Consider the following 16845-nt stretch of genomic DNA (forward strand, 5'->3'; position numbering starts at 1 on the left):
GTAAGATCTACTGCCCATAAAAAAAAGAGCTGTCGGACCACTGAATAAACCGACACAGGTCTGTTTCGCATACTAATACCTTTAACTGACACCGACACAATTACTGCAGGCTCCTGGGGAGATAATAGGGCTGCGTGTGGGAGAGAGAGTCTCCTCCATCGGTGCATCAGCATTGCTGACGAGCCCCACATAAAGAGTTGTGGACCAAAGGGACCCCTGTCTCCTGTTAGCTTTTCATCCATCCAGATCATTAGGAGAGCCACGTTTAGCTAAAGTGTTCCACTCTACTTACTTTGCGCACCTTTGGCTATAGCTAGTACAGTTTCCCTCACTTAAATGAATAACTAGAGTGTGAATCACTACCACTGTATGTGCAGCTCAATAGAGTGGTGAGGAGGAGGAGTCTACTGTGTCCGGAAGCGACTTCACCATACATTTTCTGGAAGGATATCATTTCTACTTAAAATTAATATTAACGGATCCAAATTCAGTTTTGATATCTACCAGCATCATTTGCGTATGGTTGGCTGGATATTTTTTGGCTCAATGGGATATGTAGTGATTTTGCCAGCATAGCCAGATACAGTTGAAGTCAGAGGTTTACATACACCTTAGACAAATACATTTAAACTCAGTTTTTCACAATTCCTGACATTTAATCTGAGGAAACATTCCCTATCTTAGTTCAGTTAGGATCACCACTTTATTTTAAGAATGTAAAATGTCAGAATAATAGTAGAAAGAATGATTTATTTCATCACATCCTCACTGGCTCAGAAGTGTACATACACTCCATCACAGGGTTTGTGATGGCCACTCCAATACCTTGAATTTGTTGTCCTTAAGCCATTTTGCAACAACTTTGGAAGTATGCTTGGGGTTATTGTCTATTTGGAAGTTTTGCGAACAAGTTTTAACTTCCTGACGGATGTCTTGAGATGTTGCTTCAATATTTCCACATATTTTCCATCGTCATGATGCCATCTATTTTGTGAAGTGCACCAGTATCTCCTGCAGCAAAGCACCCCCACAACATGATGCTGCCACCCCTGTGGTTCACGGTTGCCTCCCCCTTTTTCCTCCAAACATAACGATGGTCATTATGGCCAAACAGTTCTATTTTTGTTTCATCAGACCAGAGACCATTTCTCCAAAAAGTATGATCTTTGTCCCCATGTCTGGCTTTTTTATGGCAGTTTTGGAGCAGTGGCTTCTTCCTTGCGCTCCTTTCAGGTTATGTCGATATAGGACTCGTTTTACTGTGTTTCCTCCAGCATCTTCACAAGGTCCGTTGCTGTTGTTCTGCGATTGTTTTGCACTGTTTGCACCAAAGTACGTTCATCTCTAGGAGACAGAACGCGTCTCCTTCCTGAGCGGTATGACGGCTACATGGTTCCATGATGTTTATACTTGCGTACTATTGTTTGTACATATTAATGTGGTATCTTTGGGCATTTGGAAATTGCTCCCAAGAATGACCCAGACTTGTGGACGTCTACAATTTTTTCTAAGGTCTTGGCTGATTTCTTTTGATTTTCCCATGATGTCAAGCAAAGAGGCACTGAGTTTGAAGGTAGGCCTTGAAATACATCCACAGGTACACCTCCAATTGACTCAAATGATGTCAATTAGCCTATCAGAAGCTTCTAAAGCCATGACATAATTTTCTGGAACAGTCAATTTAGTGTATGTAAACTTCTGACCCACTGGAATTGTGGTACAGTGAATTTTAAGTGAAATAATCTGTCTATAAACAATTGTTGGGAAAATGACTTGTGTCATTCACAAAGTAGATGTCCTAACCGACTTGCCAAAACTATAGTTTGTTAACAAGAAATTTGTGGAGTGGTTGAAAAATGAGGTTTAATGACTCCAACCTAAGTGTATGTAAACTTCCAACTTCAACTGTATGTAACCTTGAAAAAGGTTAAGCCTGTTGTCTAAATTAGACTTTATTCCTATAATTTGTAATCCAGGAATGTCATGAGTTAATTGACACGAGAAAACTAGTAACACTACAGAGCACAAATGGCTACAATAAATGGCTAAATCACTTCCGGAAACGAAGGGTCCGCGGAGCTCCTCCCCCTCCCCAGCACTCTATTAGACTTGTGTTCCTGTTGAGAGACGCTCATGCGAGACAACGCCTCACCATAAGTTAAGGTAGACCTACAATCAATAATAAAGTGCAGATTACTTGGTTTACGAATATGCAGAGCTCTAGTAACATTTACAATGTGGGTCAAGGCTCTTTTTTAATCCACACAATTTCTGCAACTCACCACAGTACGATTACAGCTGTTTTATCAACAACTTTAATACAGCCAGTTACTGAACAGGCTAGTGAGAGAACCACATCAGTGCTGGACCAAAATGTCAAGAGACACCAAGTGTGTATTCCCATCAACCTCCCTGTCCCTCAAGTTGTTCTGTAAAGTTATTTCACCACATCCAATCATGACTGCCTGTCAAAGCAGAAGGAATTGCTTGACATTGTGAACTTCCGTGGAGAATGCCTGAACACAGCAGTGCAGTCTGACTGTGTCCCTTAGGGGGAAGATAATTATTAATTTCCTAAGATACATTTTGAATGGAAACCCATACTAGCTCATTTTAATGTCTGCAGATTAATTCATCGACTCGACTGTGTATTACAACAATTGTATCAATTCCAATTTTTTTTACATAAGAAGTGGGTGAAAGGCATCTTTTTGTTGTTTCTCAATGGTAGAGATGGTACAGTATGAAGCAAATCAAGCAACATTGTAAATACATCCCAATAGGCCTCTATGCTTATCCAATGTTAAGCCGAAACTACAATAGGCATAATGCCTCCTAGAATAATCATTAGGTCGGAGTAACACATCATCGGTCCCTGGGCAAATCTCCAGCAGACTCTCCATAGCCAGTCCTCATCTCGTATTCAGGCCTTGTCTGGAGCTAATCAGGGGAGACTGGAGTGTTATTAATTATGTTTGCCAAATGACTGCCCCCACCTCCCTCCACCGCACCATCACCCACCCCCTCCTTCCCCAACCCGTATTAGAAAATGGCAGTCGTTGCATCCGTCCCCATCCTTGGCAGAGGAGGTGTTTTGTATTCCTGAAAGAGGTGTCATGTTAGCATTTCGCAACAGTGTAACTGACAGATCAGAGTCATTATCGGATATTTTGTAGGGGGAGGCTACGTTACGCAGACGCACATTTGGAAATGTTAAATCAATTATATCAAACTTGCGATGTAAGTGAGGTAATGACATCGTATATTGCAGGTTGATCATTGCTTTCATCGGTGACTGAGGCCACGTATATAGTGCACTACTTTTGATCGGGTCAAAAGTAGTGCTCTATGTAGGGAACAGGGTGCTATTTGGGACACAGGCTGAGTGTCATATTAATGTTCAGTTGTTGCTGATACCAATGGCCAGGAATAGAAGGTGGTAATTATACGTCTTTTTGTTATGTTGTGAAGAACGGTATCAGTCAGACTAGTGATGCTCTTCAGGTGAAACTGTTGCTGGCCAAGGGAAAAGGTGAGGGTGGATGACTCATCTTATGCAGAGGACAGAAGGATCCTTAAAAAGGTGTTGAAATGCCAATCTCTCCAATAACCTTCAACTACAAGACCCAAACAAACTGCCTGCGATTGACCAATCCCATATAGTGCGCTTACATAAGGGGTGTGTAACCTCTGACCCGGTCTACAGCATATCACAAGCAGAACGACACCATTTTGCTTGAGTTGAAATCAACCAATAGAAAATTAGAACAATAATGTAACTCAAATACAGTAGCCTATAAAATGGCAGAGTACTAGCAAACAGGTTTTGAGGAAGTATGAGTAGTATGAAGAAAAACAAAGATGATGTTCTCAATCAGCCAGCAGCTCTGCATCACAGCCGGTAACTTGATTGTATTTACGTCAATGATTTCCTGTGTGGCTGTTGTGTAATTAACTGTAATTAATGACAAGAACAGAGTAAAATGGACTTGTGTACTCCAGTTCATACAAGAACAGTTAGCGCTGATAGTGTGTTAAGTAGGGTCCTGGTACATATTGTACCGAGCTCTGCAAATGCTACTGATTTCACATAAGAGATTTATCACATATTGGAGCCTCTTGATCTCTTGCAGACTCCAATGCTACAGTAGGTTTCTGTATCAGAGTCCCATGTTCTCATTAGATGGGCTCAATCGGTGCTAACTGACAGGGAGAAAAAAATGTCACTTCATCAAGCCTGTGTATGGCATCGTCTAATTGAGTAAGCTCATTTGAGGAAGACGCGATCACTAACGGGCATTTCATTAAACCAAGACGGAGCAGCACGTGGAATATGCACATTTCCTATTCTCATCAGGTTAACTGCAGGTAATGTTAGGGTAGCTCTTAAAGAAAAGGGGAGACTGTCAACATACATGTACGTTGTGTTAAAACGGTGAGCGTATACAGGAACTGGCAGCGGTGCGTATGTAAACGATTCCTCTTCAGTGCCGACTCCCTCCGGTCATTTTTCATTCAGAAAACCTTTGCTCAAACACTGTGGCAGGTTTTCTGCATCAGAGAGTGAGGAATGATTCCCGAAAGAGTGCACAATGAAGTGCAATTATACAACCTCAGCCAAAAGAGAAAATAAAAAAATAAAAAAAGAATAGCAGCAAACTTCAGAAATGTCAAGGTAGATTAGATAAATTGGGTGAGGGAGAGAGAGGAGGAGTGGAGAATGGTTGGAAGTATAAGACTGGGGTGCATGGGGAAGTGGGTGGGTTATTCACAGAGACCGACAACAAGCAATTTTCCCTCCTGCTATCAGGGAAATCAATGAAAGACTTACAGACACTACTGTAAGAGCCTTATTGGTTATTTTCCCTCTCTCGCTTCAAATTCCAGTTGAGCTGGCACACAGCTGCACACGGCTACCTTGGTAATGACAGAAAAAAAGTTGCTTGAAAGACTACATCAAAACAAAGCGATGTGAACATAAAGACCCAGGTTGTGCGTGGGCTCATGGCTTCATTGAAGGAACGCACACAAAGCCAACTAGCGTGATTTCACATTGGGTAGAGTGACAAAAAACTACAAAAAAAACAGATTGAATTAAGAAATGGTTACTTGGGGTGATATGATGACATTCTTATTTTTTTACTTAGCATCTTATGATGTCCATCATTCATTCTTGCGAGAACAGTAGTCTGGCCATGGTTGCATCATCTACAATGATCAGAGGTAGAAATTAATTTGTAAAAAAAAAAAGAGTACCATATAGAAAAATACATTTCATATTGCTCCTTTTGCACCTTCAGTGCTTTGGATTCCAGTAAATATACCTAGTAAAGTACACAATGTCTGCTAAATGTCGTCGTCATTAAAAGCTACTCCAGTCTAGTGCTATATATCATGGTGAATAGCTTCAACATACAGATTGTGTCTAAAAGGGAGTCAAATAGACTGGATTGAAAGTGTGCTAGTGTCTCGAATAGAATTAGAATTAAATTAAATTGCTAAAACCAAGATCTAATGGGAAATCTGGAGACAAAACTCCACTATAATAACACACTTAAAAATGGTTCCTATTCAAGCTCGATTGAACATGCACACACATGAAATGGTTCTGCTACCTTATAAAGACTAATGAATAAGATTCAAATGAAGAAATAGCGGGAATGAGTAATTGCTCTGACTAATCCCTAAGTGGCTTGAAACAGGACGATGTTGAGTGAAAACAAATGAGTGAGCAGGGGAGTCCCAGCGCCTTGCATAGGGCTAAACCCCATTATGTTCTGATTAATGACGGCCCGCCGCTCGCAGGCGACATAAATCAACGCCTTATAAATAGAAATCCATTCTCCGGCTTCCCTGGAGGTAATCCATGCAGTGGCGCATTCTACACAGCCCGGGCTATCCTTGATGTCCACATATGTATATAAATGACATTCATATTTTCAATCAATTACAGCGAAGGGGTATTAGGGGGAGAAGTGGAAACAACAACAAAAAAGACTGTGGACCATTATCCATGCAGTCTATCCCCAACTATTGGGCAGAGATGGATTTCCGGGTCCTTTTCCATTTAGTGGTGCAGAGGGAGTAATTTTGCTAGTTGGCTAACGGAGTACACGTAGATGAAATTATTTTGTCATTAAGCAGACACTCTGATCCAGAGCGACAGTAGTGAGTGCATACATTTTCATACTGGTCCCCTGTGGGAATCGAACCCACAACCCCGGTGTTGCAAGCGCCATGCTCTACCAACTGAGCGACCCTGTACCCTGAAGTCAAATGAAGTCATTATCCTGCAAAGTTAGCCAACACGTTTACGGCACTGGACGGCGGTAGCTGGCGTTGGTGATACAGTACCGCTTACGTTTAATGATATAAAAGTATACAGGAAAAGGGCAGATAAAAGAAGAGGGTATGAAATGTGGTAAATTGCTTTCTTTGTATGGATGCATGAAGGCCAAGAGAAGTACAAAATAAAATACAAATTAAAATCCCCAATTAAATTAAGGCTCCACGTTCTGCATGGTCACAGTCGGGAAAGTCAACGCTTTCAACAAATGTGTCAAGTGAGCACATGAAAGAGAGTTGTTATCTTTAAAAAAGCGGGAGCCACAAATTGGCGAGACACCATTGCTGTGCAAATGAGACCTAATTGGGCTTGAGTTGTGCCAGCGGGCGTTCTGGCTGTGGAGGGCAGGGATAGCGGTGGGGGATACCATACTGGCATTACACCGCACCCACTGGCAGAAACCGAGAGAGACAGGGGGTGGAACACCCGAGGACAGGGTTTCCTTCCTGGGATGGAGAACAGGAGCTTTGCTCAGTATTTGCATTTTACATTTGTCAGAGGGCTAAGGGGGGTTCAGCTCTGTAAGCACTCCTGTTCAGGTTTCTTCCGGTGGGTGGGTGTGCACATACTGCTTCCGAATTTAGAGACATTATTGTTGGGAACGCAACATGGAAGGGAGAGCGCAAACAGGTGCCCTTCTTGGTCACCAACACCTGTTGCTCTGAGCTCACATCCCCTCAAGAGTCCTCTGCACAGAGTCAATCTAGGCCAGCTTGACATGGCAGCCAAAGCGGTCAGAGCTCTTCATTTGCAATGCATTGCAACAGGCTAGACTTGTTAGATACTGGTCTAGTGTGTAGGGTTAGGCAACACACAGGGGCTGATTCACTCTCTCACCTCTGCCCTTATTGATTAGGCCTATGAGATGTGAAAGCAGTGCAGTGTGAACAACACCTTGCCTAATAAAAGGTGATGTGGATCCGCACAGCATTCCCATATTGATTAAATCTAGCTTGTCCTGTCAGTTCCGTTGAAAGTAGTCAACAAGAACAGGGGGAAGGGAGTGGTTTGATGGATTAGAACCCACTCTGGGTATAATATGGGACTTTCATCCACACCTATATGGCCAATGCAGTACATATTCCACAACCCTGACCATGCTCTGTCTAACCGACTGAGCCATTGGAGACACATAGATAATGTTGAGTTCTGGGTGTACTCACTGGGGGAGGGGAAGTTGTGGTCTGTGTCGTAGTCCTCAGGGGGAGCGGTGCTGTGGGGGGGCTTGCTGGTTAGGCTGGAGAGGCTCTCTGACAGCAGGCTGCCCTGTGGTCCCCAACCCAGCCCTGTGGGGGTCCCAATCCTCCCCCCACTGAACACTGTGGACAAACACACAGGAGGTTAAAAGGCACAGTCTGGAAGATTTCCTACTGTTAAATAGTTTTGCTGTTCATTGTGATTGATATTGATTGTTCAAGAATAAAGCTCATCAATGGCTTACACTCTAAGTAAAACTGTCTTATCCACATACAATTTCTAAATCAAAGGTTGTATTACTCCATTGTGTATATTTGTGGTGTCTTATGCGTGCCAGGGTCAGAGAGGAGGTATACAGAGGGATGTACCTGAGTCAGTACGCTGCTTGCCCTCAGGGAGACCCTGGCTGGACACCTTGCTCTTCACGCTTCCCTCACTGTGGTCCGACTCACTGTCGCTGCCACTAGACACCACTGCAGACACACAGAAGAGACAAGACAAGAGGGCACGTCAATAGGGGATTATAAGACCAGTAGTTATCACATAAAAACAACACAACACCTTAGCTCTTATATCAAGAGATCTGAACCTCTTGACGAAGTGACTAGGTGATTCTCCTACAATATAGACCATGTGTAAATGAAAAAAAATATGTTAAAAAGGTACAGCCAAGTGTCACCCCATAATGGCATTAACGTGTTAATTCAGAAGTTATGGGCGTTATTCATAGGGCTGGGCGATATGGGCAAAATATTATATCACAGTATAAAAAATAAAAAATGAAGGTATTTTATGTTTTTGACCAATAAAAGTTCTAAATTTGCTTTATGAGTAGTGCGTGACCCTAGGGTGGCAACACATACATTCTAAGTGAATTCAACAGGTCTTTCGCCATTCTTATTGCTTTATACTGTTCAATTTAACATCAACCCCCCCCCCCCCAAAAAAAATCAGAATTTTCATCAGTTTCTGCATTTCCTGCACTCATATGAGATAATTTCCATACTGCCACATAGGTCTGCACGATATGGGCAAACAATCTAGGCCTTATTTTTAATCAAATGTTGCAATTGCGATATCGAGCAACTGTTGGAATCATGGAAATAGAATGACTATTCTAGTTCTATAGTTAGAATATAATAGTGGGCACTTTGAATACAGTGTTGTTTGACTTGACAACGAATGAAAATACCAGGGAGGTGTTATTGTGACATGGTAGGAACCAAAGTGTTGAGAAGTGTTTCCTAGAGGACCCTATAATCGTTGGCTACATTAAATGTTTTCTCCTAGCTACTTCATGTAGCTAACATAAGCGTGCTTTGCATATTCCTCTTTGATTTAGAAGACACTGTTTCATAAACAACATGCCAATTTAGGTCTACACCATCACTGGTATTATCATGCTGTATAGCCAATTTACGTTTGCTCTGACTCAGTACATTTATTGGCTAGCAAGCGATTAGGATTAGCATTAGTGGCTAACAAGATTTAGGCCAAACTTGCAAAGAAAAGATAAACTAGCTGTTTGCAGATGTAAGAAACAAACTAATATTGTAATTATATAACGCTAGTGGATTTATATTAAGAAGAAAAGTTAAAACAGTATCGTTGCCATCAACATTGTTGCATGTGCTGCATTGACCAAGCACACTGAACACAAGTGTCGTGTGGTTGAGGAACAACAAATGCACTCCTTGAGTGACAGAGGGCTGGGCTAGGTCTGTGTGGAAGCGGCATGGTGAGAGAGAGAGAGAGAGCGTGGAGAGAGATGACTCAAGTAAAATAAAAATGTACTTTACACATGGCGTATCACATTTAACAAACCAAACATTCAAATACCGTTAAAGAAGGTAAAGTAAAATCCCAAACCGGTCCGTGCATCAATACCGGTATATCTTAAAATATGGTATACTGCCCAGCCCTAGTTATCCAACTGCAGGTGCCTCTGTATGACCTGAAGAGGGGTTCCAATTATCATGCAAATATAATCATAAACCATTATCATAGCACAAAGACAAGATCTCGCTCTGCTGGGACCTTCTATTGGTCTAGTTAATTCTATTGGTCTAGACCTTCTATTGGTCTAGTTCAACAACCACATCATGCTAGCTGCAGTATCGTAAATGACACATGGCAGCCAGAGAAAGAAACTGAATCTGATTCAAACGTAAACCAATGGCTTTCAGAGAGCAAGTTGCATAATCCCCTGTGCTTCGGGGTGTGCTGGGGCAATTTAGGAGTTAGGCAGGGGTGTAAGGGCACCTAACCAAGTCTGCGCCACTCTGGCCCTCGCCATTGCATCACCCCACACTGGCCCTGATCAGTGGCCTGAGGCCAGTCTGCAAATTATGATTTTTTCTAAAGGTGAGAGAGAAATAAAAAAATACGGGAAGACCGGTGCGGGTCTGCCTTCCAATTTTTCACAGCCCATCTGCCGTGGTTTCAATCAGGCAGGGAGGCTGGCAGTGCAAGGACTGAGTGTGTGCTACACACCACCCCTCCTCTCTCTCGCTCTCTCTCCAAAGAAACAGTCTCCTTCATTTATACACACACATTCACACATTCATATTGACTTGCATATACACAGGTGCAGCCACAAACCCACACTGTCATACGCATGCACCTATTGTACACACACACTCACTCACTCACTCACTCACTCACTCACTCACTCACTCCTTTCTCATGCTCCCTGTGAAATACCACCCGGCTCTTCAATCTGGTCTAATGAATACGGCCAAGGGAGCAGCGACTTCTATGTCATTGCTGACTCACGCGATTCCCTCCCGCACCAGCCCAAACTGTGTCAGCTCCGCAGGCAGGCAGCTATAGAGGTGAATATGAGTGCGGGTTTTGGCTTTTCAACTTTCCCCAAACCAAAACGACTGCGCGGATCAAGTGGGGAAAAGAGTTACTGTTGGAGTGGAAAATGTAAAGTTCTCAACTTCAGATTGTGCCATGCAATCACCACTTCATACAGCCTAAGCCTCAAGGACCTTTTGAATCCAAGTTTTCTAGTGTTCTAGAGGATTACAGACAGCCAGATCTAAAAGGCATATTTCAGCCATTAAATGTGAAGACCTATATTTAGGTTTTTATTTCCAGTACATCTTGCTGCTCGACAGCAATTCTCTGAGGATACCATCGTAATGTGCAGCATATGTGCAATTTCCTTCCATTGTGCCCTTGAGCAAGGCACTCAACTCCAAAACTACATCCAGAGGAGTTGCCAAGTAATTGACTCTGTACTTTTCTCCACCCTTATTGTGCCAACAAACATTTGGGGTGCAGAGGTAAACATCATTCACCTAAAAACACAGAGCTGCACAGCAATAAGCTAAAAGGAAATAAGGAGAGCCTCTGGCTGGTCTAGTGGGTAATGCTGCCTGCAGCACATATTGAGTACAGGTTAGCGTGCAAACTAATCCCACTGCTCTTACCTATATGGCTCATTCAACCTACACCCCTCACTCACACAACTATCTATCCCTATAAAATTTGAAAAATACGAGTGTCTCCTTAAAAAAATACAATGAAAAAAGGGAAACCAGTGTCATTTTGCTCGCTCTCTACATGCTTGTTGCTGTTGGCTTAATGCTCCTCCCATCTCATTAAACAACCAATCAACAGCGGTGGCAAACTAACCAAATGAAGAGTAATGGCTTCACTGGAGGAGACACTCTGGTTTCAATTATTTGACTTCCCGATTCAGATGTGGGGCGGCAGGTAGCCTAGTGGTTCGAGTGTTGGACTAGTAACCGAAAGGTTGCAAATTCAAATCCCTGAGCTGACAAGGTAAACATCTGTCGTTCTGCCCCTGAACAAGGCAGTTAACCCACTGTTCGTAGGCCGTCATTGAAAATAAGAATTTGTTCTCAACTGACTTACCTAGTTAAATAGAGGTTAAAAAATAAAATAAATGTCATAGCTAGTGTGGTTGTGTAATGCAGTCAGCGGTCTCAGTGAGTACAATGTGTTTGTGTGACTCAGTCACACAGCGAAGGGCAAGAATGTGAGTGAGGCATGACTGAGGTGTTCATGACTGTGTGGAGACTGAGGTGTTCATGACTGTGTGGCCATGTTCTGTTATAATCTCCATCCGGCACAGTCAGAAGAGGACTGGCCACCCCTCATAGCCTGGTTCTAGGGAGATTTTCCTAGCCACCGTGCTTCTACACCTGCATTGTTTGGGGTTTTAGGCTGGGTTTCTGTACAGCATTTTGTGACATCAGCTGATGTAAGAAGAGCTTTATAAATAAATTTGCCTGATGGAGTAGATGGCGCCAAATACAAATGACAGACTTCTTAGATAGAGGTCAAGATTTAACATGTCATTCTAACTAACAGATTGAACAGCACTATTTGTGTAGGTTGTTTGCTAGTATAAAAAAATAGACAAAAATATGTATTGTCACACACACCGGAGAGGTGCAGTGAAATGTGTTGTTATATGTGATGTACTTCAACATAATTTGTCAGCATTACAACAAATCTGGCACGTTGCTGACCATTCTTTTGAAAAAATGCTTTCAAGACCTATACACTGACATTCAGTTATTTTCCATGACAGTGATGACAAAACTGAGGCATATTTCATAAGATCTAATGACACTATATGGTATAGTGGTAAGTCTTCATCCAGTAGTACAGTATGTGTATTGCACCTGCAGTACTGTGGGAATGCACACGGCAGCCATTTTAGCGCTTCATTTGAACAAACACAATAAAGCGCATGGGTCACGTTGAGGTCTGACTAGGAAAGTGGTGTTACCCTCTCCATCATAAAAATAAAATCTACCTCGGAAGACATTTGGCCAAATAAACATTTTTAAGAGTCACCGTCTCGAGCCTACGCCACAGATGGCGTCTGCGTTAAAAGCGTGGTTGTTCTGTCAAGTTTTCTTATTTCTCCCTGTCTCTGTGAGCCAATTTGGAAGGCCCTGTTGAATGATTGGTAGCATCACCGGCAGGCTGGCTATCTCTACCACTTATCATGCAGAAACCTGGGGTCTCCAAAGAGAGAGAGGGAGCAAGAGCGAGATCTCTAATTTCAATTGATCTTGTCCACTTCGAATATGACTCATACCTCTGAACAGCTCGTTTTAAGCACAACTCACGGGCAAGGAATGTTCATTGGCGTTTTTTCAATATTTATCATCATCTTCAAAGCGTGATGTTTAAATGGGTGTCGGAGTAGGAAAACACACAGTGTGAATTTATGCAGCGTTTTATCCTGAATTACAGATTGAAATGCCTCCCTTTTTAGTTGCCAAATGGAGCACTTAGTATTCAGGCACATCACTTAGTATTCAGGCACATCACTTAGTATTCAGGCACATCACTTAGTATTCAGGCACATCACTTAGTATTCAGGCACATCACTTAGTATTCAGGCACATCACTTAGTATTCAGGCACATCACTTAGTATTCAGGCACATCACTTAGTACGAGAGATTCATCCTGTTAGTGGGAATGGGGAGATTGTCACCCAAGTCAATGAAAGCACATTTAATTGATGGTCATGATGACATGCAGTGGCAGGGTTATAGAATTCTTCTGTGCAATGGTATACAAAGCCATTGACTTAGAACCTTCTTTACTATTAAAGCTATAGACAAAGCCAAGGAGATTGTACAGTTTTGTCATTTAAAATCACTGTTACCGATAGCTTTAAAACAGAACAGATGTATGGTAAAAGGAGAATGGATGTGGGACAGGTCCACTTGATTAAAAAGACCTGAATCAAGATCAAATCTAAATGTATTTGTCACATGCTTCGTAAACAACAGAAGTAGACTAACAGTGAAATACTGACACAATGAGTAACGGATAACTTGGCTGTATACACGGGGTACCAGTACCGAGTCATTGTGCTGGGGAACGAGGAAATTGATGTAGATATTTACATATACGTAGGGATAAAGCGACTAGGCACTTTATCCCTAAAGTGACATAGCAGTGGCTATGTGATGAGTCAAAAGAGTTGCAAAAAGGGTCAATGCAGATAGTTAAATAGTTAACCAATAGCTACTCGGACTAACTATTTAGCAGTCTTATGGCCGGGGGGTAGAAGCTGTTCAGGGTCCTGTTCCGGGCCTGAAACTAACTTGTTTGTCAACCAGCCACAGTGGAAGGTAGATTTAAAAAAATATCTACCAGCCACTCAGATTTTTTACCAGACAACACATTTTTGGGGGGCCAATGTTTTAGTCCTGTATTGACAGTTTGATGGCTAATTGGAGGTCATAATGGGATTTATTATAAGCGTCTGGATTAGTGTCCCGCTCCTTGAAAGCAGCAGCTCTAGCCTTTAGTTCAGTTGTGATATGTACGTACGGTCATGACGTGAATGACGTCGTCGATGCACTTATTAATGAAGCCGCTGACTGATGTGGTAAACTCCTCCATGTTATCGGATGAATCCCAGAACATATTCCAGTCTGTGCTAGCGAAACAGTCCTGTAGCTTAGCATCTGCTTCATCGGACCACTTTCATATTGAGCGTGTCACTGGTGCTTCCTCTTTGAGATTTTGCTTGTAAGCAGGAGGATAGTTTGATTTGGTCAGATTTGCCAAATGGAGAGCGAGGGAGAGATTTGTATGAGTTTCGGTGTGTGGAGTAAAAGTGATGAAGTGTTTTTTTGCTTTTAGTTGCACAGGTGACATGCTGGTAAAAAAAAGTCACCAGACACTAGGAACGCTGGCTCTGTATGTGCATTTGTATTTTCTTGTTTGCTTATGGCCCTATACAGCTCTTTGAGTGCAGCTTTAGTGCCAGCATCGGTTTGTGGTGGTAAATCTCCCTCAACAGAGAAGAGGGCATTTCCCATTTCAACCTTTGACTGAATGGAGATCCAAAAGATATTATCCAGAGACAGAGCAACCCTCCCTCTCCCTCCATGTCAACCCAGCATCCCTCCATCCTAAAATAACCACCCATTGCCTTCTATAAATTCATCAATAGCGGGATATTATGATCTTTACTCGGTTAGCACAGCCAAATACAGAATTTCAGGCACACTAATGAAACCCATTTTGGGAATTTACATAAATGATCTCTGATTAACCCAGGGAAATTAATTCAAATGATCTTGGGGCATTTCACCATGGAGGAAGAGCTGATAGATAGTCGGAGCCAACCGTAATGTAGCCCCAGACAATAAGGCTGCATCTCAAATGGCACTCTATTTCCTATAAAGTGCACTATATAGGGAAGAGGGTGACATTTGGGACTCACACCATTCATCTAGATAGGTGGGGCGAGGTCAAGCACAATATCTTTATCTATGGCCGATTCGAAACAACACAGGTCAATGAATAATAAGCAAGATGCTATTTGGACATGGTTGTGGTTAGAAAAATGACTGGTTTCGTGCCTCGTAAAAGAAAAGGTTGATTAATACATGAACACGCACACGACTCACAAACAAACAAAAAAAATGGTTGAAGCATCCACCCACACAAAGCATCGTAAGTAAAACAAACCCGTCATCCAAACACAGAATCCTCTGTATTCTAAGTGTTCTAAACTGGTGGATATTTTAATGAGCCGAGACAGTCATTAGACAGTGAATCATCTCCCTATCTTTAGAGCCCAGTGTCTCTCCATGCTGTGCAACAGCCACAAGGCTCCACCTAAAGCTGGAAATAGGACTGAGGCCAGACCAGTGCTCTCATTGCTCAATCTCACACTTCCCTGATGAGAGCCCTTCATGACTAGGAAGAGAGGTAGGGAGCGATATCAGTGCATGCCCGCTCACAAAACAAGGCAGGAATTGGTTCAGAATTCCATTTGTGTGTTATAGATGCACTAGATAAGTAGCATATAGAGGTAAATGCATGGAAATCACCACTATGGATGTGGGAAGACTGAATCACAAAAGCCCATCAATCCCAACCCAAAAAATACATGTGGTTCAAAAATCTTATTCGTGGCTTTATAGTTCATAAGAGTCACTCCAATCACTCAAATCAAATCATGCTGACAGAATGAGGTTTATAGTAATTTTTTGCTCTTGATGCTATATTGTTTGTCCTTCATGTTCTAATACTTTAATGTTACCCCTTCCTTGTGTTTTTTGTATTAAATAAAAAAATAAATTAAAAAAAATAGTTTTTGCTCTTTGCACAATTATTTTGCGATACAAAAATGTTGTACTTACAGTACTACACCCCTGCAGAGTCCCCTTGTACCTTCCGCTGACACAGTGTGGTGTTACTCTGCGTGCTTCCTTAGCTCCTAAAAACTATACTCAGATCAGCTTTTACACCTTCTGTGTCCAGATTGTTTCGCGGTGAGCCCTCCCCTGCCTCTGCAGCTCTGTATCCGCTCACCTGCACCGAGGCGGTTGACCACGGTGCACACAGGTCACAGCCGGAACTGCCTGCACCATCTGATCCCACCCGTGCTTTTTGTTGGGACCACAATGGCTGACCATGACTCAGCCTGGACTATTGGAAAGCACAGGTGAAGCGGGCCCAAACATGACAAGCCCATAGCTCATGCTATATGATGTAATGTGAAATGTGTAATGCTATGTAATGTGTGCGTGTGCAGTGTCTTCTGAAGTGCTGATGAAAAGATGACTGTTTGGTAACCTAGTTTGTCTGTAATGTGAAATAACAGTAGACAGATTGTTAATACTCTCTCAAATATTAATATACTGGGTGTATGATTCATATTGTAATGATTATATTTCAGTGTTTCCCCTATATTCATTTAGCAGTGGCAAGCCGCTGGTGCTAAATCGTTGCTGCCACTCCAATAAATATATTTTAAAAAGATATGATTATATTTTTCGTGATGTTAAAAAGTTGGCAGTGTAAACGTAAAACAACAAAAAACATATATAAAGTATGTTGAAAAGATAACAGAACTATATATACTGTATGTTTAAATAAGATCATAATTCAGAACTAACAATCAACAATTTAAAAAACTAGACAGTCAGAGAATCAAAAATTCCCAAAATGTCTTGGCATGGGGCCCTCAATGATTTTGTTATGTTTGAGTCACTCAGATAGCATAATAACACAGCATAAGCTATGGCAAAATGTGTGAAATTGCAGGGAACTATCTTTAAAACGGTTAAATGTTCTCTCCGCCCCATGGAAAAATGTGTAGAATAGTAGGAAAGTAGCTTTAAAACATTTTTTTTCTCAGTCCCATGAAGGGAGACTTTATAGAAATCCCCTTAAAAATCCCACAGGTCCACACCCTGACAGGTAGATGTGTAGTGACCTACAGTATACATAAAAACACACACACACACACACACACACACACACACACACACACACA

General features: G+C 42.0%; 1 protein-coding gene across 1 annotated transcript in view; it reads right to left on the bottom strand.

Moving 5' to 3' along the window:
• Window positions 1–4189: 4189 nt before the first annotated feature.
• The window catches only part of LOC135549408 (rab effector Noc2-like), a 59686-nt gene continuing 47030 nt past the window's right edge, over window positions 4190–16845 (bottom strand). Inside the window, exons 8-10 of the mRNA XM_064979381.1 lie at window positions 7912–8016; window positions 7510–7665; window positions 4190–4203 (exon numbers count right to left, since the gene is read on the bottom strand). Coding sequence (XP_064835453.1) covers window positions 4190–4203; window positions 7510–7665; window positions 7912–8016 — 275 coding nt within the window. The remainder of the gene's footprint in view (window positions 4204–7509; window positions 7666–7911; window positions 8017–16845) is intronic.

Source organism: Oncorhynchus masou, chromosome 12, assembly GCF_036934945.1.
Source record: "Oncorhynchus masou masou isolate Uvic2021 chromosome 12, UVic_Omas_1.1, whole genome shotgun sequence".
Classification (NCBI taxonomy): Eukaryota; Metazoa; Chordata; class Actinopteri; order Salmoniformes; family Salmonidae; genus Oncorhynchus; species Oncorhynchus masou.